Here is a 26,876-nt window from a genome sequence, read left to right as displayed (position 1 = left end):
CATGGGGCATTTTTTTTGGACTATTGTTAATATCGATAACAATAACAATCATCAGCCTAATTAGTTAATAAAGAATTTTATTACTGTATATAAAATTTATTTTCTCCATTTTACTATTCATAGACCATGACAATCGCCCAAATCTTTTTTCTTCGTCACGGTTTGTGGATATTGTTTCATCTAAAACAAGCTCAACACTTATTTCAATGGTATCACAGGATTGTTGTGTTGACATTGTAATTAGTTCATCAGTTACCCCCCCCCCCCCCCCCCCCCCAACCCCCCAAATTATAATTCCTTTTTTCTGTCAATGAATATTGTTTTTCTCCTGGTCCAATCTCCTAATTTTTCCTCATGCAAAAGTTAACACTAAATTTTTTCTTTTGCGAGCCTAAAATAAGTAAGCACTTGTGTCTCCTTTCGGAATTTTAAAATTTTAGATGAGACAACCACAAATCATAGTTTTCAGGACGAGCATCCATCAACAATTTTTTTTTTGCTTGTCTGGAAAAAGGATGAGGTTTGCATGTAAGGTGAAATGTCACATAATTAGAATATACATAATTAAAAGTGTGATTTTTTCTAACCGTTCGAGCTTTTTGTGAGACATGCACAACTCAAAACTTAACACTTCTTCTACGCATTCTTAATTTAATGTGTTTACATTTGCTGTTTTTTTTTTTTTCTCGAAAGAAGTGTGCCCACGATACCTGATTAAATAACCATGAAGACTAAATCATATCGCCCATCAAGTACTTAAAATGTAAGCCATCAGATTGCCAACCCTAGAACGTACTAAAATTTGTGTACTACAATTTTATGTGTAGTAATTAGTCAACTGTACTTGCAGTGCTAGTACCATCTAAAATCTTGGAATTTTCATTCATCCTGTTTCTTTAAATGAGAGGATATCTTTAATTAAATTAAATTATCTATGGGTCTTTAAGAATCAATGCATCCTTCCTATTTGCTATGCGCCGGGTCAACTTATAAAGTATTCCCTAATTATTCCAAGCTAGTACTAACTAGTTTGTACCGGCAAAATTATTTTAATCCAATCTATTATCGGGCCAATATTTTTTTGCTCTGTAACTGTTGCGTAATATTCTTGCACTAAAACTTATTCCCATTCGATCTTTGCAGCTAAACTAATAAATCCAAGATGTGTGTTATTCATCGATGCATTTACAGTTAATCATAGTTAGTTGATGGGTTTTGTTACTTTGATTTTTAAACGCCAAAGTAAAACTACTTGGTTTGGTATGTCAACACTGGGTGCGATTAATATTATATGCCTTCTATTTGAGTTTTAAGTTATATACACCGTTAGTGTAAAGAAGTTACACTATTAAGTCACCCAAAGATATTTACAGGTAAATCTTCTTAAAATTAATGTGGATTGTAATATGAAAAATAGAATAAATTAACTATATAACATGTAAAAATGATCTGACATTGTAAAATTTTCTTACACTGTCCATGTATATAACTTATAACTTGTTTTTACCTTGTCAAAAGTGGTAAAGCGGCTCTTCCCGTTTGTTGAAAGGCAAATATATATCCTATACACGTTTACTAGACTGCTATTCACCTTAAAATTGTCAATAAAGAAATTAAGTAAATAGTACCACTTGAGAAGTCCACGCAAGGGAATTTGTAGCTGACATCAATCATAATAGGTAAAAGCATTAAGCATGATGTTCCAATTTTGCACACATGACAACACACTCTTCTATATATATACCATCTCTCTATAAGCCAATCTCATCACATGCATATTGAGAATTTGAGATCATAGTAACTATAGTGTGTGGAGATGGGGAGCAGATCAGCTGTTTTGAATATTCTTTTGGTATTGGTGTTTATTGGATGGCTCTTCATGTGGGTAATGTTACCTACAGAGACTTACAAATATTCATGGACGCCCCAGCTCCTAAACAAGCTCAACTCCACATATTTCAGAGAACAAGGTAATTAATTAAATTGGTTTAACATACTTCTTCCTGTCTTAATTTCCAAATTAAATGGTCCTAGCTTTGTTGGCTGTGTCTTGAATTCTAGTGGATCTGAATTGTGACCTAACCACAAAAGCTAACGATAGGGCCCCAAAATTGGAGAAGAAATGGATATCATGTACACACCATGCACGACCAGTGCACTGCCACTAAGCAACTACGAGTTGTTACGGCAATCCTAGCGTATCATGTCATGTTTTTGTCTATTTTTAAGGTCCATTGACCTAGGTTTGGGAAACACTTGTGTGGTATTTAAAGAGGATTTAATTGAGAATCTCATGTACTGTTTTCTTCTCTTTCATATCAAAAAACTTGATCTGCTTCTATTAAGAACATAGGCTAGCTTGGCCGAACCTTGTTGAATTCTTGTGTTATTTCTCTTCTTTATTTATTAATTTCGTGCATGATTGTGTACTAATTGGCCACTGCGCTATACTGCACATAGCTAATAAACTTCGTACTTCTTTAATTACAGGGACAAATCTTCTTCTATTAACATTTCCTATAATGTTGATAGCCGTTGTGAGCTGCATCTATCTTCATCTTTACAGCAAGCCAAGTTCTGATCATCAGAGGTTAGTTAATTAGTAGTAGTATTAATTTCATCTTCTATCTTATCTCGTTCTCAGCAGCCATTAATAGTTGGAAAAATAATTCATTCATGGTGTACATGTTTAACTAATATAATTATAATTGTGGTGAAGTAACAATGACAATAATAAGGAACGGCAATATTTTCGTTCTTGGAAACGGCCACTGCTCGTGATGGAACCTCTTGGAATTGTGAACGCCGTTGAACTTACTTTTGCTGCTATGTTTACCGTCCTTCTTATTTGGTCTTTAGCCAACTACGTCTATGTCAGCTATGGTCATCTCCATATGCACAATGCTGGGGAGAAAGTGTAGGTCATCGATCTACTTAATATTTCCTACATACACTTTTGTTTTTTGAAAAAAGAAACAGTTACTAAATCCGATTTTATCCATGGATTGGTCTATATTTTTGGGTTAATAATTTACAGGTGGATGGCAAAGTTTCGAAGTGTATTTTTGAGGCTTGGCTACATTGGAAATATTTGCTATGCGTTTTTGTTTTTTCCAGTGACCCGATTGTCCTCAATTTTGCCGCTGGTTGGGCTAACTTCAGAATCAAGCATTAAATATCACATCTGGCTTGGGCATATCTCTATGGCCCTTGCAATTCTCCATAGTGTTGGCTTCGTCATATACTATGCCGTGTCTAATCAAATGATAGAGGTAATTTGTTCATATATATCGTATATGCTTCACGATATTCTTCAAGTGTTTGGAGATCTCTTAATTAGTTACTATATCTTTGGATGATATCTTTTATCACAAACTACTAGGGTTAGTTTTTGTGTGTTCAAGTGAATTCATAACTTTTGGCTAACTATTTATAGATATGCAAAAAAGTTTAAATTAAATACATATAATTAATAAGATCACACTGATGATCAATCAAAACTCACTGATCACCCTTGATCTTGGATCCTCCTATGTCTAATTGATTTTACACCTAAATAAAGTATAGAAATGTGAGCATCACATCCAAAATCTTAATTAAATTGTTAGAGAGATCATGGTATTTACTTAATTACATTTTCAACGCGTCCCTTCACGTGCAGACCTAATTTTTTCATGGGTTAAGTACATGAAAAATCATTTTTCAAAATAAGGAATATTTTCATTACACGTCAATCTAACAACACCTACAACAAAAATTTAACCCTAATATATGAAAAATCAGTTTTTAATAAGGAATATTTTCATTACACATCAGTCTAACAACACCTACAACAAAAATTTAACCCTAATATATGTGATGATCGGTTAAATAGAATTGTATTTTTGTAATGGGTGATTTTGAGGCTAGAACCTAAGATCTCACCTGCTCTGACACCAAATTGAAGTTTATATAATTACTATTTTATCTAAAAGCTTAAGTTGTTACTTAACTATAATTTCAACAGAAAGAAGTTGATTAGTTAATAATGTCTTATACTCCATGGTTAATTATACATGCAGATGCTAGAGTGGAGCAGTACCTACGTATCCAACGTAGCTGGAGAAATTGCTACCTTGGTTGCAATAGCAATGTGGGCAACAAGTCTGTACAAGATAAGGAGAAAGATGTTTGACGTTTTCTTCTACACACATCAGCTCTATTCTCTCTACATCTTCTTCTACCTATTGCATGTCGGAGCTGCCTACACATGCATGATCCTCCCTGGAATTTTTCTCTTTGTGATCGACCGATACTTGAGATTCTTACAGTCTAAACGAAGGGCTAGATTAATTTCTTCGCGACTTTTACCTTGTAGCTCTGTTGAACTCACATTTTCCAAGAATCCAGGTGAATATACTCTTTTTGTTTTCAATTTATATACGTGTGTCTTTTTAAAAAAGAATGGTATCTTGTATATTTAGTAGCTCTTTAGTTCCAACATTCTACCTGACATATTTAAGACCAAAATATACTAACATTTTGGTACATTCTTTTTTAGTTTAAGATCACACGATTCAAAAGTTTTTTTTTTTTTTTTTTTTACTTTCTTAAATTAATTTCACACTTGGTCAAATTAAGACGCATAAAATTAAACGTTGGAGAATATATCTTTACAAATACCTAAAAATGTTAATTAATTAAGTACCTTTTAAAGATGTTAATTAAAATCCACTTCGTTTCAATTTATGTGAATCTATTTCCTTTTTAGCTCATTCAAAAAAGAATGAAACATTTTAATTTAAACTTCTCATTAATTTATCCTTAACGAGAAACTTTCATTGCTATCCAAACATGTTTAAGACCACACGTTTCAAAAATCTTTCTTTCTTAAATTTTATGTCAAGTTAAATAAGTTCACATAAATTAAAATATGAATACTATATATGCTAGACTTGTTATTAATGGATGTACTTATTATTTTCACTTTATATAACAGCACTGACGTACAACCCTACAAGCATCTTGTATGTGAATGTGCCAAGCGTATCCAAGTTGCAGTGGCATCCATATACAGTAGTTTCAAGCAGTAATTTGGAGTCAGATAAGCTGAGTGTTGTAATTAAATGCGTGGGAAGTTGGAGCCAAAAATTAGAAAAGCAACTTTCTTCTTCTCCAGATCGTCTTGAAATCTCAACAGAGGGACCTTATGGACCTTCATCATCTCATTTCTTAAGGTAACTACCAATTAAGGCTTGGACCTAACATTCGTTCAGATTTTCCCCCCTTTACTAGTAAATGACTAATTACAGTTGAAAAGGAGAAAATAGAAGGACAATAGCATTAATTCAAGGTACTTAATTAAAAAAAAATCATCCATGTTAAATGGTTAGGCAATTTTATCTCAATACTATTCCTTGTTCTTATTTTTCACTAAGCGTTCGTGTTTAATTTTTTATATTTTTTTTCTTTTACCGTTTCACTTTAATTATATACTAGCATAAATTTACTTGAGATATCATGCGAATACTTTTGTCTAACCATGACATTTGCTAATATTTATGCAGAATAATTTGGTTCTTTCACCTATTTTCTTAATTATAGTAGGATTATTTCTCTGTCTAACTATTAGTATCAACTACTGATTTATTTTCAAATATCTGGTCGTTGATCACATGATCTTCGTAGTTGTTGCTCAACTTGATGTGAGTTTAATTTCTTTAACTAACTTCTATACACTAAAAACATAAAAAGAATTTTTTATGCCATTAGATCATCTGAAACACATCTACTAATGTTTATAATACGCAGGAGTAAATAAAATTGCAAAATAGTTCATTCTATCTGCTATAACGAGTTAAAATACACTGATAATATAAAAACTTAAGTAGTTTATCAGCTTATATTAAAAGTTAAAGCCACTATTCAATAGGGATGCCTTGTTACCAATGGCAGACCCATGTTCGGTGTTTCAGGTTATTGAGCACCCAATACTTTTAATTTAGAGCCAAAACACTATTACCTTATAGAAATATTAGTAATTCGTATAAATACATTAACTGAGTAACATGTCTTAGTAGCAATTTTCAAACTAAAAATAATTGAAGACCGATGATTTAAAAATTCTGTGTCCATCACTGGTTGTTACAAAGATTTAACAAATTGGAATGTGACATTGTTGCAGTCGAGATTGCTTGGTGATGATCAGCGGAGGAAGTGGAATTACTCCCATGATTTCAATAATCAGAGAGCTCATTTACAAAAGCTCACAACCCAACACCAAAGTACCAAAAGTCATCCTAATCACAGCCTTCAAAGACACATCTGATCTCACAATGCTTGATCTCTTGCTCCCCATTTCCACAACTCCTACTGATATTTCCAACTTAGATTTCCAAATCGAAGCCTACATTACCAGAGAAAACAACCCACAGGAAAATAACCTTAAAGGTCATGTCCAAACAATCGTGTTCAAGCGAAATCCAAAAGACACTCCAATTTCAGCACCACTTGGCAAAAGCAGTTGGCTATGGCTCGGCGCGATAATTTCGTCGTCATTTGTCATGTTTCTCCTTTTGTTAGGCCTCGTTACGCGTTACTCTATATACCCAGTTGAGCGCGATGGAAAAATATATCATTACAGTGGGAAAATCATTTGGGACATGTTTTTGGTTTGTGTTTCGGTTTTTATTGCCACCAGTGTCATTTTTATGTGGCAAAAAAAGAAGAATGAAAGTGAAGGGAAACAAATTCAGAATGTGGAAATGCCTACCAATCCTACGAATTCACCTGCTGGTAATTTATGTGGTACGGAAATGGAGCTGGAAAGCCTTCCTCAGCAGTCTATTGTGCAAGCTACTAAGGTGCATTATGGTGCAAGGCCTGATCTAAAAAGTAAGTTTGCTAATTCTTGGCATATTTACTTATATATACAATAGCTAAAATTTTACACTATTAGTGCAGTTTAATTTGCTATAACGATTAGTTGCATTACTTTTAAAATTAGTAATTCTACTGATTATGGATATTCACAATATGTAATTACTTTTTAAATGACCTGATAGTGAAAGAAAAGAACTTCTGTCATTGTTAGTGTATAAGAACTAATACATACACCATGCATATGTTCTTGAAATATTTAGTACACGAGGAACTTATTATTTGTACTTCGCACAATGGCGAAATCAAAAGTTTCGTTAATGGCATTCAACATTTAATTTTTATGTCTAATAGTACTACTATTTAACCTATATACGTCATATTAGTTTTTCGACAAAAGTATTCAACTAACCACCCTTCGCCGGTTATAATTCTGCCCCACGCACACACTGGTATTTTTCTTGAAATAATTGTTATAAGAGGAACTTATATTATTTGAATTGAATGACAGGAATACTTTTTGATTGCAAAGCATCAGATGTTGGAGTTGTGGTTTGCGGGCCAAAGAGCATGAGACATGAGGTTGCCAAAATATGTGCTTCTGGCTTGGCACAAAACCTACATTTTGAATCTATTAGCTTTAATTGGTGATGCTCTGGTTGCTTGTTCGACAAAAACGAGGACAGATGTTTTGTCTTTAATTTGCTACAGTTTTTCTTTGTTTGTTGGCTTTTGGATTGTAATTGGTTGTGACTTGTGTGCAAGTTTCTGAAATATGGTTTAAAAAGTTGTGTTGTACAGTATAACCTCGTCAAAAGTTGTATAAAAGCAACATGCACTTACGTTGTTCTACGTACAAAGAAAATAATGAACATCTTCAATTAGGGGCCTGCTTGGAAGGCTACCTTGTAATAGAATTTGGATGTAACTTTTACAATTTGACATGTTTATTTGGTCAAATAATTACTGGATTAACATGAATATGAATGTGTGATATTGTTTGCATGTGTACTCGTGTTGTTTCGGTCACACAGATCTATAACTTGTACAGAAAGTAATCTTGTTGACAAATATTAATACTACCTTTATATAAGCGGCTAAAGGAGGCTATTTCCGGAATTTAACATGAGGCTAAATTTGTCATTCCACATATCTGCTTCAAGGTGTAGGTCCCGCTAAAAGGGAATTTTACACTGTATGTCAATTATGGCAAAATATTTACCCATTTTAGCTCATCTTTTTTAAATTACCCGCCATAGCCAATTTTTTCCTCTTCAGTTTTTTACTAGTCTTATACATTATTATACACTTTTATAAAAGATTTATACATTGTCTACAGTAGATGTATGAAGTTATATATTGTTGTATAATATTGTATACTAGTTTTATACATTATTATAAACTTTTATACAAGGTGTATATATTGTCTACAGTAGGTGTATAAAGTTGTATATTGTTTTATAAAGGTGAATATTCAAGTTGTGCCATGAAATGTTGGACTGTAGGTTTGTAATTTAAAATATAGGCTATGAATATGTAATTTTGACCCATAAATTGTTTATAACTGAAATTTTCCCCCGCTAAAATTCCACTGTGTTTAGCAGGCGTGCTACTTCCTTTCTTCCCAAGTGGCTATGTAGCAAATATTAGGGCCGCTGTGTTGTTCTCTGTTCTCATCTTACCACCGCTTCCCCTGTCTTGTTTGTGATACTTTCTGGTGGAATCTTTCTCACTCTGCTCTTCTTCTTCTTCAAATTTGTTGCCTTGTTGGTACTACTAATTCCCCTTTACCCACTTTTCAGTAAGTTCAGTTCGTACTGTATCGATTTCAATTTCTCGCTTTTTGGCTTTCGGATCTGTTGTGATTTTTGTTATTCACAATTTTTTATGTTATCGGCTAAACTGTTTGGTATTTGGAGGACATCTTTTTCCTGTTTTGTGGGTCTAACATTTAGAGTAGACAAGTTATGATTCAAATTACTGAAAGGGGCTATGACTGATTGCTTGTTATGGTATGGGCTAAACTGATTGCTTTTTAGCCATGAAAATTGATAAAAACCGTTCAGTTAATAAGGAGCCCTAGGTCAGTAGATTAGTCCATAAAACAATAAAGGAAGTGCTCTTGGCCAAAATATATTGTATATGTACGTGTTTTGCTTTGCTCTGCTTCTTGGACTTTCTTAGTATCACTGATTTGCCTTTGTCATGATTTTGGTTAATAATCATAGATGACGTTTACCGATAACTATTAATGAAACAATAATGTAACAAGGAAGACGAGTTGTGGGGAAAAAAAGCTCAAGGTAATGTATGTGTTTAGCGAAGCTTTTCTCCTTCGACTTTCTTAGTACTGCAGATTCGCCTTTGCCATGATTTTGGTAAGACGGAGGATGAGTCTGCCAACTTCCCAAGTAAAAGTAACAGTTATTACTCCAACAACTTAAACTATATACGAAACATCACTAAAACATTTCATATTATGGAGATCAACTTAGTGCACCCAACAATATCAATATGCTTCATAATTTGTTCAATGTGATAATGAGAAAACTTGGTGGGATAGCAAAGTTATTGGGAGCCAAGGTAACATTATTTCATTGATATGAATGAATATTGTGGGCCATTCAGAATATTTGTTTTAGGCCATGTTTATTGTTTAAAGGTTTCTAGCAGTGACCTTCAACATGCTCTGACATTATACCAAAAAAGGGGGTCGAATTACCATATTAGACGTATTGACATGGATGTAGGAACTATTACAGTGTTTCAATTTGAGCATCTATAATGAAGAATATTTAATCCCCTTTTTCAAGTCAACCGTCCAAAGTTTTCTACGTAGGTTAGACCATCAAAATTTTCATAATGTACTTGGTCTTAATGAGAATTTCTGTATTGCGAATTGTGCCTGTACCTAAGCTTATTATGTTGAACAGTAATTTATTCTTTAGGTACCACAAACTACTAGCAAGAAGTTGCCTCCTGAAATATCCACTCCTGAGCATGCGGTTGTGGATACATATGAAAAGATCATTCACACACTTCTTGCACAGCGAACAACATATATACATGCTAGAGGAGGTACACGAGCTGTATCGGGGATATGTTTGTATTATCATTTGAGTTGAAACTTCTCAAATTTTATTAAATATACTGTAGCTCGGGCTTAGTGCACCGGGCTGGTCTTTTTTTTTTTTTATACTGTAGCTCTGACTGAGATTGGAGAATTTGTTGCGTATGATCTTGACGAGGATGAAGATTGGCTTCAAGAGTTCAACAGAAAAGGAAAGGTTCTTGCAGCTGAAAAGTAAAAATCTTAAACCATGCTTCTTGGCACCTACTGTGTTACATTTATACACACATCTTTCTTTGAGACGTATTCACTTGAATGTGAAGTTTACTCTGGTTAAGCTTGTATTCCTCATGCCACTGCAAGCTGGATATTTTTATTTACTGCTTTGCAAGACGTGTGATAACAAATTGGATATACTATATGTTCTTAGATCCAACGTATATCTTATCCAATTTACATTTTCTATATGAAAACGAGACAAATTTTGGCGATTCTTCTTTGTTGGTTTGCTTTGGATGGGTGCAGAACTTTATCAACTCAATGAAATAAGTACTAAATAATTTCTTCAATGATCTTGATAGATATGTCTTCTGCCTTGTGCAGATCAATCGAGACACGCTCAGCTCGATCAATATTTTCTCCTACAGTCTTTATGTCTTGACTTTTGAATTAGATTTATCTACAATGTGTAATAAAATAATATCATTTTTTTCATGTTTATCATTACTAGTTACTACTTACGCGGCTAACGAGAGCTGCTTGGGGTTGTAGGGCTATTTTGGAAAATTCGGTAATTTTCTGGATAGTCTGGTCATATCACCCTAATGTTTGTGCTATGTGTGTTTGTACGTATGATCAGCCGCTCTTCTCCCGTGCTTTAATGACAAAATACCCGATCATCTTTATGGAAATACCAAGTATATGCTACTTTTTGTCATCTAGGTCCAGGGAGGTTATTTCTGTAATTGCAGCAAAATAAAGCAACTCTATTGGATGAGAAAATGATTTACTGTAGCTCCCTTGAAAATATTTGTCTTTAGTTGACTATTCTACCCTCTTCTGCTAATGTCATCCCTACTATTCTCCAAGACAAATCATTTCATAAGGGCCCCACAACCAAACATCTTAAATCTTCTTTGCATATATTAAACTGTGTACATGTCCACGTTTCGCGCGGTCGGAAAAATTATTTGTCTTACAAATACAAAAATTACAGATTTTGGAAGAACAATAATTGGAGGATTCAAAAAAAAAAAATTGACCTAGATAAGTAAAATAGAGGTATAGACATTAATCTGCGCATTTAGTCCAAAATACTCCTTCATCTCATTTTATATGAAGATATTACTATTTCGGAAGTCAAACAATTTTTTTCTACAATCTTCTCAAACTATTTTTACATATTGCGAATCATTAGCTATGTTTACTTATAGTATTTTTTGTGTAGTTTTTAAGTATGTAAATTTCATTTTAAGAATTTTAAAAAATCTATTCCAAAATTCATAGTCAAAATAGTTATTTTGGCCCCGAGCCCCTTCCTATAAATTGAGAAAGAGGGAGTAATATTTCGAGAAAGAAAAAATAACATTTTACGATACAATTGCATAAAATGTAGAACTAACACGCTAAAATGTATAAAAATTGTAGATGTACTGAAAAGTCAGAGAAAAATATGGAGAAAAATAAAAATAAAAGAGGAATATGAATATAACACATACTTGTTAGCCTCAAACCTTTTTCTGGAAACATCAGTTGGATCAGAAAACAAAGAAAATCAATTTCCCACAACAATTACAATGCTCAAATAAAAGTAATCGATATCATCAGAAAATATATTGATTCTCCTAAAATATATAGATTGATATCTAAATAACAGGTCATATTGGAAGATGGAGAGAGGAAGAGATTATTAATGAATTATTTAATGATCATTTTATAAATTAATCCATATTGATTCAAGATTATGAAAAGGACTTTTGTAATTTAGCGTCGAGTAAGTTAATTAACTTTTTTCACGATGACCACTTGGTAGAAGGTCTCTCCGACTCTAGCCGTTGAAGCAAGGAATTGGAACCATATTGCTAAATATCCTAATCATGTACATTTGAAACTATTCATGTTTGTGAATTCTCTAGTTCGCTTGATTTGCTCAATATCCTAACTTGGCATTCACCTGTTTTCTTTAATGCATCATTCTGTTTGATATGAAGGCAAAGATGCAGTAATCAAAAAAGAAAACAAAATGAAGACAATATGGAAGAATATCAGTATTTTCCTATATATGTGTCATTGTTTTGGATGAAGCATCAAATTCACACACTAAAATTAACTAATAAAAGTTACCTGGTGAAGGAAAGTAGGTAATGGGAGGAAAAACATGCACAATACAAATGCGAATTCCTGGAGAGATGGCATGATCAAGTGCCCATTGAAAAACAGTCATATCATTTTTGACAACTACATAAACATCATTCATCTTTAAACAAAGAGGAAAACAACATCCATCTATTGTCACATCCATCTATTGTCAAATTACTGTAAAAATAATGCTTAATTACATACCCAATCAAAGAGGAAAAGAACATAAAACTTTCAGCCTAGCAATACTAAATCTGAAAACCACTTCCCCCAAAGCAGAAGATAGAAACTTCATTAGAGACAGATGAATTATCTGCCTTCCTTCTTGGTGGCGATGTGAAGCAAAAAAATAGCATCTTGAAGGAAAGATTTTTAAAAGGCTTAGCTACTTGAGGAAATTTGATTCACATATTGCATGTTTTTGTTTGTGGTATATTATAAGTCTAGTAACTTGTCAAGACTTTTAAAAATCTTTTCCTTCATAATTAAGGAATTTGAAAGGTTGAAACAGTAACTGCTATTCGTGTAATTTTTCCTTTCATCAATGTGTGAACATTGATAATTTAATTGCAACAAGTAGTCCTCTTTTATGTGTTGGTACCGTTATTATATTGCAGCAAATAAACATTAGAACTCTACTGTAACATATATCTGAAAGGAATAGGAAGAAGTGGAGTATTAATTATATAGCCAATTATAAAAATAAAATAAAAAATAGGAGAAAAAGTAAAAGTAAAATGTGAAAAATCCAAAAAAAAAAAAAAAAAAAAAGGAGAAAAAAGATAAATAGGAATGAAGGCCATAGAGAGGTGTCACATCACTTTGTCTATGCTCAGCTTTATATTATATATAGATATAGATTCATGTGAGATGTTCTCATTTTTCACCTATTACTTAATACCAACGGGACAAATAAAAAGTACTTAGTTTTACCTTTTTCTTTGGTGGCCTTGTACTTATTTTTACCTACATTATAACTACTGGAAAAACAAACCTAAATCAGTGCTGCTAAGTTTTAAAATGGATTTCTGAAAGTTGTTTCAAATCAGATTTCAGAAAACAATTACTCCATACAACATATAATCCATCAAAAGACACGAAAAATATTCCAAAAACTTTCTGCACAAAGTTTTATTGTAAAATTAAAACTATTTGCCCAAAACAAATCTATGTTTTTCTAACCATGATTTTTTGCACATAATTTTTTTGTACTTAATCATGATTAATTAACATGCATTGTTGCCTCATTAAATTACTTAATTATGAAAAAATTATATCGTTTAGCATAAACACTGAGTCCCAATAAATTATGGTAAAATTTCTCAAATGACTACCTTATTGTAGCTTCCTACCATTTGTAACTACCCTTTTTAATATTACAATTCGTAGCTAAAAATCGAAATGATTTGTGTATGTTTTCGGATGTATTTCTTGTCGGCAAATACATGAGCATACGGTAAATAAGGGAACGACTTCCTTTATTTTAGCCTCTAAACGTGGTGATATTAAATGCGAATTCAATATATTTTTTAACTTCCTTTCCACATAATTAGGCCGTAATATCCCCTTACCTTAAACGATTCTCTTCTTCCATTCATTGTTCAACGATCAATAACGTAAAAATTCAAAATTCAAAAATAAATCTTCAACACATCTGAAAATGCAATAACAAACACGACAATCATCAGGTAATTCGTGCAAAAAGACCGTTTTTGATTTCACAAATTTCGTATATTCAATTTGTATTTAGGTGATTTCAATTGTTTTCTTGGATCATAATGTCAAAGTTGTTTATTTCTTCTGATTTTGGTTTTTTTTTTTTTTTGATTTATTTTCAAAAATGATATTAGAAAATAAAAATGTAATATTATTTTAATTATGTTAATTTAAAAGAATTGTTAGGAATACAAAAAAAAAGGATCCGGTTCATATCTTTTATTTTTAAAAGCTAAACCTAAGTATTTACGAAGTGTAACAATATGTGTATGTTATATTGAAATATGTTTTCTCTTTTACACGTTCCAATAACTTTTCGAAGTTTTCATCAATAACTTTCCGAAGATCCGGTTCATATCTTTTTTATTCCCGAATCTAAACTATGTATTTCTTTTACGTAATTCAATATCTAAACCATGTATTTACGAACAAATGTAATTCAGGTAGTAGCTCTACTATGTATTTTTATAATATCTAAACTATGTATTTTTGCCTTGTCTAAACTATGTATTTGTAAACTATGTATTTATGAACAATGTAAAGCGAACTATGTATTTATGATTTGTTCAAACCGGCGACCGTGTTGAAGACATATGATATACCTATGGATCCTCTGCAGACGAGCGTGAATGGAACATTCCCAACCACATCTTGGAGGATGTTGTTTTGCCCCCAAGATACAAGAGACCGCCTGGTAGGCCAAAGAAGAGGCGTGATAAGCCTTTAAGTGAATTGTTGTTTGGAAAGGGCAGACATGCTTGCAGTACTTGTGGACAACTTGGGCACGACGTGACGTTCATGTAGTTTTGAGCCTGCGAGGAGTGAATTTTCCTGTGTTCCTATCAATTTAACTTTTTTACCGAAGATAGATTGGTTATTTAGGTATTTGAACACTTGTGTCAAAAAATTCCATTGACACTTGTTGTAGTACTATATAAATTTTTGCAATGAAATGAATGTCCCATTCAAAATGATCTTAATTGAATTTTTTTTTCACGATACGTATGGTGTTTTTTTCAATATCAAAAAATAATGCGTAATTGGTAAACTAACATACATATTATATACTTGCAAAAATGATAAAGTTGTTTTTATTTTGGAATTTTGTTGGATTGGAGGATCGTAGTTGTCTTGGTAATGTCAACTTAAAATTATGTATTTATTTGCCCTTTGCTTGGAAAGATGAGCGAATACATGAAGTTAAGGGTTCGAACCCCGCTCGGGCATAAAATAAAAAAATAATTTCGCGAGCGGGCGGGGAGTGTATGCCGGATCCGGCATAAAATCTTTAAGAAAAAGTTAAAGTTATCTTGATCCGGCATAACTAAAAATACCCCCCTCAAAGACAAAGTACGCTTTTTCATGAGACTTTTAGTTAAACATAACTAAAAGTCCGCGAGGGGGGGCACTACAAAATTTAAACTTTGCCTTATAAGGCAAACTTTTTTTTTTTTTGAAAGTCTATTTTATTCCATCCAAAAAACTTTTACGGCACAAAGTTAAAGTGACCTTCAAGCGTACATGGTAAAATTCCTACTCACTAACTTGTATAAGTCAAACTAGGAGCAACTATTACATTAAAAAAAAACGACCAGTTTCAATCAACTACACTTAGCTAGGGATAGCAATTCATAGCAAAGCAAGAGCTCTCTGCCATTTGAAGTTGTTCTGCCTTGGATGTGAATATGTTGTGCAATCTCTCTGCAAAGTCTATCGGAAGAAGCGAGTATTTTGAAATCCGAGTATGTTCCTTTCTCTCCAAACCAATGCCACTAGCTACCAAAAATGCGAAGTAATGGAGCGATGGCACGATTTGTGTCTAGCAATGTGTGAGATCCATTTGATTTCATTTTGCCACCCCTATTCTTCTAGTGTACCCCGGCCATACCAACAATCTGTACCACGATCCTTTTGTGATGGAGCATTCAAAATAAAGATGGGAAAATGTTTCTTGGGTCTCACGAAGATGCAATCAGGTGGCACTTGAATGCCAAATTTCAAGTCTATCAACAATTGCTAACTACTTTGTATTGCCGTGCAAAGTGTGAATTTGTATCTGGGATGGACATTTGGTTGCGGCATAATACTTTTCCATGTAACTTTGGTTTATATGCTTGAAAAAATACATATATATGCTTCAAGGCAAAGTTTGCCCATAAGGCATAAGTATGCCCCCATCGGCATAAGTTTAGTAAATCCTTAACAAGTTTATGCCGATGGGGGCATACTTTTAAAGGGCAAACTTTTATGCCGGACCCGGCATAACTTTGTGAAGGAATTATCAAAGTTATGCCGGACCCGGCATACTTATGCCAAGTCTGCCCATAAGGCATGAGTATGCCGGGTCCGGCATAAAATTTGTAATTCCTTAACAAAAGTATGCCGGGTCCGGCATAACTTTGGTAATTATAAAGGGGTTTTCAAGTTGGTCCAAAGTCACAGTTTGAAAACAAGAGGCACGATAAAATCTTCATAGTCCGTGGGATCCTGATGAAATATCCATATCAAATACGCAAGATGTGTTTATTAACCTAAAACATATCTACAACATACATATTTTGTGAACTGGGGAATTAAAACATACATATTTTGTGAACCTGGTGAATAAATGTATTTGTGGATTCATGGTGTCGCATTTTACTGTATTTTTTCAAAACTTCAGATTTATTTGACAATATATGGAACTAAGTACTTCAAACATATGGAACATAAAACCCATCGAGATTACTTTGGTTAAATGATAATTATCCAACATAAGTCAAAATACATCTAAAAAACATCGGATTGTTTCTTGTAATGAAAAAAAGGACAAAAAACATGGAATGCACGAATAGTATTTATCAAACATCAATTGCATCTACGGTGTCATAATCGATTGGTGGCACGATCGGTCTTGGTGGAACTTCATTATCACTGCATTGTCGCAACCTTGCCTTCGACGTAGTCCCATAAGAGTGCACCGTATCTCATACGCTGCATGTGTGCATCAATGACATCCGGAATCCTTTCACCCGATGTCAAATACTCGACATCTGTTGCCACAAAAACACCACGGTCACGGTCCCTAAAAAAAAAAAAAAAACTTTTATTAGAAAATATATGTTTCAAGTTCTAAACAAGGTATCTCAAGTTCAAATAACTCATGTATTTTATAAGAATAATAAATTGATATGATATATCATGTATTTGATACTCTATGATATTTTAAAAAATGTATGTCTATAACTTACGTGCTACCAAAGGTTACTTTACGGCGGAGTTATCAACATAGACAACTTCAAGGATATCGATCTCGTCCCTTATCCGCATATCTTTGGTCTTTCACCAAATCTATGCTTTTTTGATTTACATAGAATCCAGCCGGATGTAGGAAATGTGGCAGTAGCAAGCTTTTTTATTTCATTCTTAACTTGCGTTGTGCCCGGGTGATTGATACGAGTTGTAAACATACAGACGCCTGTACATTTTTTTTTTAAAAAAAAAAGAAGAAGAATTCAGCGGTAAAATAATGAATGAAAAACTAATGATAAAATATTTAATTCATCATTAAAAATACCTGTCCTTGAATGAAAGGAGTACCAATAACCAATGATTTTCTTCTTGTATATTCACCGGTATTAGCACGTTGTCAACGGTATGCCACGGGACATTGGAAATAAGCTCCGTGGCCCTTAACATACTCAATCAATACTTGCTCTTCGGTTGCCACATTTGTCCGTGTTTCAACATTGCGATATGCATGGTGGACCACATCAATTTCGTGCATATACATAAATGTGAGGAATTACAAATACATGATACATAGTTTTATATGTTGATAACAAAAAAATGGTTAGTGAAATACATGACACGGTTCTACGTATGTTTCATATACAAAACTAATTCAAACAATACAAAAATACATACGAATGCTATCCCCTCTATTAATGAAATGTTCGATCAATAAATACATGCAACTATACTTACGGATGCGGTCAAAAATACATGAATCATTAACCGAATTTGAGCAACATGTACAATATAATTTTATTCACAAAAAATATATATATAATAAATGAAAAAATACCTGCTTGTTCATCGTTAATTGTTGTTCTCCGACATCTGTCTCTACAACATTTTTCCCTTTGCTACTATAAGCAACATCGGATGTTTTTCTCCTCTTTGTGGCGGTATCAAAATCATTTTTTTTTTCCAAATTAACGAGTTGAAGGATTTCGATTCGGAAGGATCATGGATTTTCTTAGATCTCCTTTCAAAGAACAAGTTTCTCACCGTGTTCGCATCAACATCATGTTGTTCTTTGAGAAATACCCAAATCAAACGAAGGGAATCTAAATTTTGAAGAGTATGTGGGATACCTCTTGTAACCCTACCAGATGTGCTTTCATCCGCCATTAATTGATGATTTTCACTACTCAAAATGGGAAACCCTAAGCATTGAAAGTTATAATTTTTGAAAACAGTCAAGAATATAGAATTAAGTTGACTAAAATACACAAAAAAATGAAAAACTTACACAAATACACGATACCACCCACGAATCTCGGCACAAGAAATGTAGTGGAATCGTGCTTGATGGTAATGGATAGATTCTATGAGAAAAAAAAGGCTAAAATTAATGGAAAGGAGAGAGAAACTAAAGTATATTACGTGCGTTTCAAAAATGGGAAGATGAGATAGCGTTTCCCTTTATTTACGGTGTATTTGTGAACCGATAAGTGGAAGTTACGTTGTATCTATAATGGGCAATTTAGAAAATTAATTAGCTATTATTATTAATTTTAATAAAAGGTAGTTATTAACATTAAATAGGTAGTAAAAGTAGCTATAACAAGTAAATTTTCCATAAATTATTAGCTCATTTATAGATGGGCCAATAATATTAGAACTCCAATTTAAACCACTTTCATATAATTTTCCTCAATATATTCTATTATTTTATTTAAATTATAACTTTAATAAAATGTATAACTAATTATCTTTAAGTGAGTCCATCCTTAACAAATATTGTACAATCAGAAATATACACAAGTACAACAGAGATAGAATCATTTTTCGTTACAAATTTAAACTTAAACCTCAAATAACTAAAAAAAAAAAAAAAAAAAAATTACAGCGATTGACCTTGTTGGGCCGTGCACAGCACGGGCATACCTTACCTAGTTCACTTATAAAAGGACAAATCAGTAAGGGTCTGTATGCAAAAATGAATAACTTCACCAAATGGATAATGCAACCTTGATTAAATAGTGGTTACAGAGAGCATCAAAGTTAGGCATCTTAAAATTATCAATTATCACACTATATAGTACGCGGCTAAGTAAATCAGTAAATCCATCATTTTAGAACTATTGGTAAATCAAATCAGAAAGGTCTATAGTATTATGCATGCATTACAAACCCTTTTGGAAAGTACAATACGAATATGTCAAGGAAGAATTATGATCCCAAGTCAGTATGTCGAAAATAGAATTTTGTAAAGAACCAAATTAAATTAAGACAATATACAATTCGAAGCACCTGACCTATTTCACTTCCTTGTGCTTGTACATAAAGGGAGAATGGGTCAACTTAACCATTTACAAGTTGAACAGAAAAAAATAATCTTGCAAAAATTTCTTATGAATTACTTTTTTTTTTTTTTTTTTTTTTTTTTTTTTTTTAATATCTTTGATGTGTAAAAGTAAAATCTCTTAAAAAGACATAAAACTAATACTAACAAATTTTTAAAAGGCTGCAAATCAATTTTTTAAAACTTGCCAGGTTAGACCATTGGTGTTTCTGGGCGTGGCAGGACACTCCATCATCCAAAAACTTGCAGCAACACAGAATGAGAGGGACATCCACCTTACCTCAAAAATAAATGCACAAGACTGTAACACACAGTCTGCAAAAAAAATCGGAAGATACTTAACTATGCACAAGTACTTCCATAAAATACAATACGTAATCAACTAACAAAAAAATTAGTCTTATCGTAATTTCTTCTTACACTTGGTAGTTGCCATTTATCAAGTAGCAATGGTCCCTTCGCCTCTTTCAGGAGTTGTTGAAAAAAGTAATACAACAACATAATACCCAGTGTAATCCCACCAGCAGGGTCTGGAGAGGTTAGAGTATACGCAGACGTTACCCCTACCTTAGGAGGTAAAGAGGTTATTTCCGATAGACCCTCGGCTCAAAGAAAAGCAATCGGGAAGTTGAAAAGAGTAACAAAAGGTACTATTTCTAGTCGATGCCGCCAATTTAGCCATGAAATCTGCAGCCAGATTAGCCTCTCTATAACAATGAGAGTAATTAAATTCAGCATCCTTCAAGTTGCTCGTGGTGCCTCTAATGATACTCTTGAGCTTCATACTGTTGATAGTCCCTTCTTTAAGCATGTTACCTCAATGCTGATTTTGTTATAGCCATTCTGCACACACCACCTGCTTCCATAGCTGCAGCTTCTGTATGATTGTTGCTAGTACTGTGAATGGAAATTGAGAAGGCCATGATAAGATCTCCCTCAGAGTCCCCGAGCACACCTCCAATTCCAGCCTTACCACTGTTAAATGTTGAAACTTCCATCTGTGTTAATCTTTACCATACCTGGTAAAGGTCTAGTCCAGATGACCTGTTTCCATATAACAACTGACCTAAGATTTTCAATAATCCTACAAGTTTTTGCCCAGTTCTCTTCCATTTTGTATCTTGAAAATGCAGTAACCATAGCCAAAATCAACTGAACATGTACATACTGCAATTTTAAAAATTCAAAACAAAATTGTCCTCGTTAAACTCAGAGAAAACAAGATTACTTGATCTCATCACTAATATACCACTTGATCTTAGACATAGCAACTAGCATCTTATTGCCCCTTAATTCTAACTAATGCTAACATCTCATCATATAAAGCTTGAAAATTTGATTCAGAGCGAACAGAAACTACAAGAAAACTGCGGAAATTAATCACATGGACAATTGGTCCACACTCCACCCACTATGTTATGTTTAAAACCATTAAAGTATGGTCCAAGTTGCAGTTTCAAATTCAAGTGCGTAACGAGAATCGACAGATCTGTAAGTTAGCATTTGTCACTTGTCTGGTTACTGCCAGGAAAATAAAGTTGATATGCAAAGAGGTTTTTGAATAATAATATTGGCATTCCCATAATACAAAGATAATGTATATCGTAACTCTGAGAACGGCAAAATAAATGAGTTAAGAGTCTGTTTAGGTGATGCAGACCAGAAAACTTCAACTAAGCTTGACATCTGACATCAACCATCTGACAACTTGTCAGCCATTTTTTTGTCTCTTTGAGTTCTGGCTTCCTTCTTCCATGGCCTTCAATTTGTTCTTAATTGCAGCTATTTTGGCACTCTTGCTCATTTGAGCCGAGGAGCCAGCAATAAAGTTTGACTTGCTCGTCTCCCCACCAGCTGCAGAAGAAGAACTTTCAGACCCTTCCATCAAATATTTCTCACTGGCAAGCCTAACAACCAAAGGTCTACCACAGACCAATCTTCCATGCATCTTCTCCTTGGCCAATACAGCTTCCTGCATGCTCACTTTAAACATAGAAATCAGTAATTACTCTCAATGATGAGCAACTGAAGAGTTCTGCAACTTACCTCTTTAGTGCTAAACTGGACAAAAGCATAACCACGTGGCTCCCCACGCTTAGGGCCACGAGTGTGCCACAGGAAGTCTTCAGCTACAATCTTCCCAAAGGAAGAAAACATCTTAATCAAAGTAGCCCTGGTGTCAAAAATAAATATACAATCAGGTGAAGCAAGTCTTGGGCAATATAGTATTCCAGTGCTACAAGTTCACCAGGGAATTTGATTGCAGAGATCTATCCTTACTCTGATATTCTAAGATCCAGGTTTCCAACATAAAGTCTGCTTTCAGACTTATCATCCAAAGAATTACTTGGATCCTGCAATAACATTAAAAACAGCTAATTAGCAGTTGCCAGAATTACTCTTACAAATGAAACATTCTAGAGCAACTTATATGACTAAGGATGTGTTTGGTAGGAAGGTAAATGTTTTTCTTTTTTTTTACTGTTCAAAAAAAAAAGGAAGGTAAATGTTTTCAACTATACCATGCAGAACAAAAGGACCTGGTAACCTATGCAGCAGCAATCCACAAGCAAAATAGAACTTTGGTATCTAGAATATTGCAGCCGCAAAGACCTGCATTCAGAAAGAAAGTTTTAGTTCAGATACTCCAACTTAAGTAATTCCCAGACCCCACTTGTGGGATTACACTGGGTATGTTGTTGTTGTTTCTCCAACTTAATTAATATTTCTTTCAGTTCAGCTGCAACATAGCTAAGCATAAATCCCATTACACTCTTTCCCTGCATCGACACCACGGGAAGGAAGATAAAGTTCATGTGAACTTAAGAATTCAACATAACTCGTTTTGTTTAGGCATGTCAGACAGTGAAGAGACCAGCAACATATCCCCCTCCTTTGCTTCTCCTCCCTCTTAACTCAACCTAAAAGAAAAGCCCCTCTTATTCTCCTTACCTTTTCACTCCAATTTTCATTGATCCAAAGTGTCTTAGGGTCTTCCCAAAAGCAAAGGCATCTTTCCCATGCATCCTGTCCTCGGGAGGACAAGTGCCCATGGCAACCAAGTTCATGTTTTAAAGCACTGATTTCAGGCTTCACATTGAGTTGCCTCTTGGATTATTCAATTCTCCACAAAGGTCTCGCACATCTAGGTTCTTCTCAATTCCACAGAGACCCACATTGGGCTGGGATGGACGGGGAGACAAGATTTACTACCCAACTTTTGCAAGATGTAAAATGAACTTGCCCTATTTAAAAGGGCAATACCAACTAGTTGGAATGAAAGCTTAGTCATGTTGGTACAAGTACATATGATCCCGTGCTTGGAAGGAATCTTTTTAATCTTTTTACATATTTGTATGCCGGTAGAAAAAATAGAGATTTTAGTGTAGAGAATCCCAAGTAATTGAACAGTGGAATGAAATGGGTATAAACGGAGTGCTAGCTTAAGATTGAAGTATACTTGTTAATTCATCACAAACCAATACCAGGAATCCAGGATGTAGCTTCATCCCCATGCCATCTACAAAAATTAAGAAAGCTAGGGAGGGGGCAGAAACCAGACTTCACCTTTGGGCCATAGATACAAACTAAAACAACTCTCTCTATCAAACTTAAAGGTGAAAATTAAATTCTCAAGACCCCATGCCATATATCCATAAATAAGAACGATCTCCACCCGAGCAATTTGGCTTTAGAAGTGTAAGGGAGGGCAAGGACCGTTGGACAGCGAACTTGAAATTTGGACCATAAATGTACGACTTTATCTATGAAATCTAAAAATGGAAAATTGACTTCTCAAGAATGAAAACCAGGATGAGCCCCAAACCCATCCATCTATCAACAAATTAAGAAATATCTTCTCCCTGGGCAATTGCATCTTTTGGCCAATAAAGTGGTTTTCTGAAGTATAATTTACGAACAGTAACATGCTACAAACCTCATTCATTCAGATCATGCCAACATCACTCTTCTGAACATGTTTGATACACATGAATGATTTATCATGCACTGCTAACCACTCAAACAAAGTTGCACAACTTCCCCTTCCAAATCCATCCCCCATCACACTTAACTTTTTACACTAAGATGCCAGGTAACCTTCATCTTCCATATTGACAATTTTCATCTTTGCCTCTCTATATCATAAACTCGATGAAAAATGTTACTCCCTCTATCCCAAAAAGATTGTCTTAGTTTGACAGGGCACGGAGTTTAAGAAATAAAGGAAGACTTTTGAAATGTGTGGTCCAAAACAAGCCTTAGATATTTGTGTGGTTGTAAATCATCTCATAAAGTTAAATTGTTTCTAAATATAGAAACGTGCCAATCTTTTTGGGACAAAGTAATAAAGAAAGTAAGACAATCTTTTTGGGAAAGAGGGAGTATAAAACAGCATCAGCATTCTACTCTAAGTAGATTGTGATGCTTGATTAGTAAACCCAAATCTAGAATACTAGTAATAAATAAGCTAATCTACAACCCCATCAAGTTGGAACTCACATGATACACATATTCCTAACGTTACATAGAAAATTGGAGCTCCTAAATACAACTAGAAGGCAGGCCAAGATGCAAATCAACCGAACAAAACATTCAGCATAAAGTAAGTGAACCCATGGTCTTTCCGCAAAATCAGATATTTTATGTACATTTTTTCTAGAATTGATCTAATATTAGATGTTGGCACCCATGCTACAAAAAGGCTTAATGGTGCACTAGATTGAAAGTTGAGTTATTTACCTAGAGGAACAATGGTGAATTCCCACTTAATGCATTTTTTTCTGCTTTCTTTAATGTTATACCCATGTTCTAGAAACAATCGCAACCAAGTTCACGTTTTAAAGCACTGATTTCATGCTTCACATTGAGTTGCCTCTTTGCATTCAAAAATCATTATTCAATTCTCCACAAATGCCTCACACATTTAGGTTCATCTCACCTCCACAGAACCCCCACATTGTGCTGGGATGGGCAGGGAGACAAGAGTCCCTACCTCACATCTTGGACCATATACGTAAAATGAACAACTTGCCCTATAAATTTAAAAGGCAATACCAATTAGTTGGAATTAAGGCGTAGTGATGTTGGTACAATTACATATGATCCTGTGCTAAAAAGGGACCTCTTTTATTAAATTTGTATGTCGGTAGAAAAAAATTGAGAATTTTAGTGTTAGAGATCCCAAGTTATTGAACATTGGAATGAAAAAGGTGCAAATGGAGAAATGGATAATACAATTCATTACCTCAACTAGCTTAAGATTTGTTATACTTGTTAATTCATCACAAATCAATACCGGGATATACTCCGATGCCATTTACCAATATTAAGAAAGCTAGGGAGGGGAAAGAGACCCGACTTCACCTTTGGGCCATAGATACAAACTAAAACAATTGACCTTATGAAATTTAAACGTGAAAATTAAAATTTTCAAGAACCCATGCCATCAATCCATATATAAGAACGATCTCCTCCCCAACCAATTTGGGTTGTACAAGTCTAGGGGAAGGGATGGAAAGTTGAACACCCAACTTGAGATTTGGCCCAATGTAAGCAGAACAACTTGAGATTTGGCCCAATGTAAGCAGAACAACTTTGTCTGTGAAATTTAGAAATGGTAAATTGAGTTCTCAAGAATGAAGACTAGGATGACCCCCAAACCCATCCATCAAAAATTAAGAAATGTCTTCTTCCCAAGAAACTTCCTTTTTTGGCCAATAATATAGCTTTCCGAAGAATAATTTATGAACAGTAACGTGCCACAAACCTCATTCATTCAGTTCATGCCACCGTCATTCTCCTGAACATGTTTGATAATTGATACACATGAATGACTTGTCACGCACTACTAACGACTCAACACAGAAACACAATCATCCCCCATTACCCTTAACTTTTACGCTAAGATGCCAGGTAACCTTCATCTTCCACATGGACAATTTTCATCTTTGCCTCTCTATGTCATAAACTCGGATGAAAAATGTTATAAATCAGCATCAGCATTCTACTCTAAGCAGATTATGATGCTCGATTAGTAAACCCAAATCTAGAATCCTAGTAATCAATAAGCTAATCTACAAACCCATCAAGTTGGAACTCACATGATACACATATTTGCTTATGTTACATAGAAAATTGGAGCTCCTAAATACAACAAGAAGACAGGCCAAGACGCAAATCAACCGAACAACAAAAAATTATTTAACCAACAAATTCTACTAAAATTTCATCTATCCCAGTTCAACCAGAAACATTCAGGGTAAAGTAAGTGAACCCATGGTCTTTCCGCAAAACTAGATATTTTATGTACATATTTTCTAGTATTGATCTAATATTACATGTTGGCACACATGCTACAAAAAGGCTTAATGGTGCCCTCAATTGAAAGTTGAGTTATTTACCCAAATCCCACTTAATGCATTTTTTTTATACTTTCTTTAGTATTGCACCCATGTTCTAGAAATCCTAAATCTCAAATAGGAAATGGGATCCAAAAACTTATCCACGGAAAACCAAATAGTTATAATCTGATAATGTGCTTCACTTTTCTAAGAACTATGGTTCCTTAGTTGTCTTTGTAGGCAAATAAGTGTTGATTGAATTTTAAGTTAGGAAAAAGCTGCCAGAAATTGGAAAAAAGAAATCGAGCTAAAGCCCCACTAACATAGAAACCTAGTATTCAACAACAAACTTAGGAGAAAATTAGAACATACATAGGCAAAAAGACAACATAAAATGAGTATTAAACGTAGCTTACTTGATTTTTTGGCTGAATTTTTTATGATGAACAAACAAGACAGTGCTTGACATGTACCAGAAAAAAATAAGAGAGTGCTTAAGTAACGTGATCAAGGGGACAACTTTATTTGCGTAAAAGGTTTTATGGGATTGTTTTGTCCCTCTCTAATTTTTGTGCCCTTCTATCCGACGTTTGATGGATTTGGGTCAGCTCACTCTATTATCTCTTACTGGATTTTCTGCCAGTCAGCCCAATAAAGATTCTTGCCCCACAAACAAACAGTCCAACCAACAATAATGGTGGTCATTGGCATTTATGTCCTTATTTTATGCTGGTCTTCAATTTCTGTCCCTCATAACCAAAAAAAAAAAAAATTCTCAAGGCATAAATTTATATTTTCGCATAGTAATATCTCACAAATGATGTAACGCATTACTTTTTCCCTTAAAAAACTTATGTACTACTAGACATAAGTTCAATAACTAAAGGCCATAATTTAAAGACCAACCCATTTCAAGGGACAAAAATTAAAGACCAGCCCATTTAAAGGGAAACGGACAATT

General features: G+C 34.0%; 2 protein-coding genes and 1 long non-coding RNA gene across 7 annotated transcripts; 2 read left to right on the top strand and 1 right to left on the bottom strand.

Moving 5' to 3' along the window:
• Window positions 1–1,717: 1,717 nt before the first annotated feature.
• LOC132056525 (ferric reduction oxidase 4-like) lies at window positions 1,718–7,775 on the top strand. 3 transcript variants are annotated; one of them, XR_009414807.1, is made up of 9 exons: window positions 1,718–1,970; window positions 2,491–2,590; window positions 2,720–2,917; window positions 3,038–3,272; window positions 4,062–4,389; window positions 4,979–5,216; window positions 6,164–6,873; window positions 7,370–7,614; window positions 7,647–7,775. XR_009414807.1 is itself a non-coding variant. In XM_059448764.1 (8 exons), exons 1-8 carry the CDS (start codon window positions 1,817–1,819, stop codon window positions 7,507–7,509), a joined length of 2,103 nt encoding a protein of 700 aa, XP_059304747.1. In that variant the 5' UTR covers window positions 1,719–1,816; the 3' UTR covers window positions 7,510–7,775. The 3 variants fall into 3 exon arrangements, 2 of the variants coding, with proteins under 2 accessions (XP_059304747.1, XP_059304748.1); XM_059448764.1 differs by having other exon boundaries at window positions 1,719–1,970; window positions 7,370–7,775; XM_059448765.1 differs by lacking the exon at window positions 2,720–2,917 and having other exon boundaries at window positions 1,719–1,970; window positions 7,370–7,775.
• A 604-nt stretch (window positions 7,776–8,379) lies between these two features.
• On the top strand, window positions 8,380–11,223 carry LOC132058312 (uncharacterized). Of its 2 annotated transcripts, XR_009415241.1 has the most exons (4): window positions 8,380–8,659; window positions 9,807–9,936; window positions 10,063–10,162; window positions 10,532–11,223. It is a non-coding gene; the product is annotated as an uncharacterized LOC132058312 (long non-coding RNA). The 2 variants fall into 2 exon arrangements; XR_009415240.1 differs by lacking the exon at window positions 10,532–11,223 and having other exon boundaries at window positions 8,382–8,659; window positions 9,792–9,936; window positions 10,063–10,139.
• Window positions 11,224–21,062: 9,839 nt separating this feature from the next.
• Window positions 21,063–26,497, bottom strand: LOC132056524 (uncharacterized). 2 transcript variants are annotated; one of them, XM_059448761.1, is made up of 5 exons: window positions 26,332–26,497; window positions 22,097–22,187; window positions 21,855–21,928; window positions 21,621–21,747; window positions 21,063–21,546 (listed from the first exon to the last, which is right to left on the bottom strand). In XM_059448761.1, exons 1-5 carry the CDS (start codon window positions 26,382–26,384, stop codon window positions 21,286–21,288), a joined length of 606 nt encoding a protein of 201 aa, XP_059304744.1. In that variant the 5' UTR covers window positions 26,385–26,497; the 3' UTR covers window positions 21,063–21,285. The 2 variants fall into 2 exon arrangements, with proteins under 2 accessions (XP_059304744.1, XP_059304746.1); XM_059448763.1 differs by lacking the exons at window positions 22,097–22,187; window positions 26,332–26,497 and having other exon boundaries at window positions 21,063–21,557; window positions 21,855–21,869.
• Window positions 26,498–26,876: the final 379 nt, after the last annotated feature.

This window comes from Lycium ferocissimum, chromosome 5 (assembly GCF_029784015.1).
Source record: "Lycium ferocissimum isolate CSIRO_LF1 chromosome 5, AGI_CSIRO_Lferr_CH_V1, whole genome shotgun sequence".
In the NCBI taxonomy this organism is placed as follows: Eukaryota; Viridiplantae; Streptophyta; class Magnoliopsida; order Solanales; family Solanaceae; genus Lycium; species Lycium ferocissimum.
Note: the sequence above shows the minus strand (reverse complement) of the source record. Positions and strands in the feature narration are given on the sequence as shown.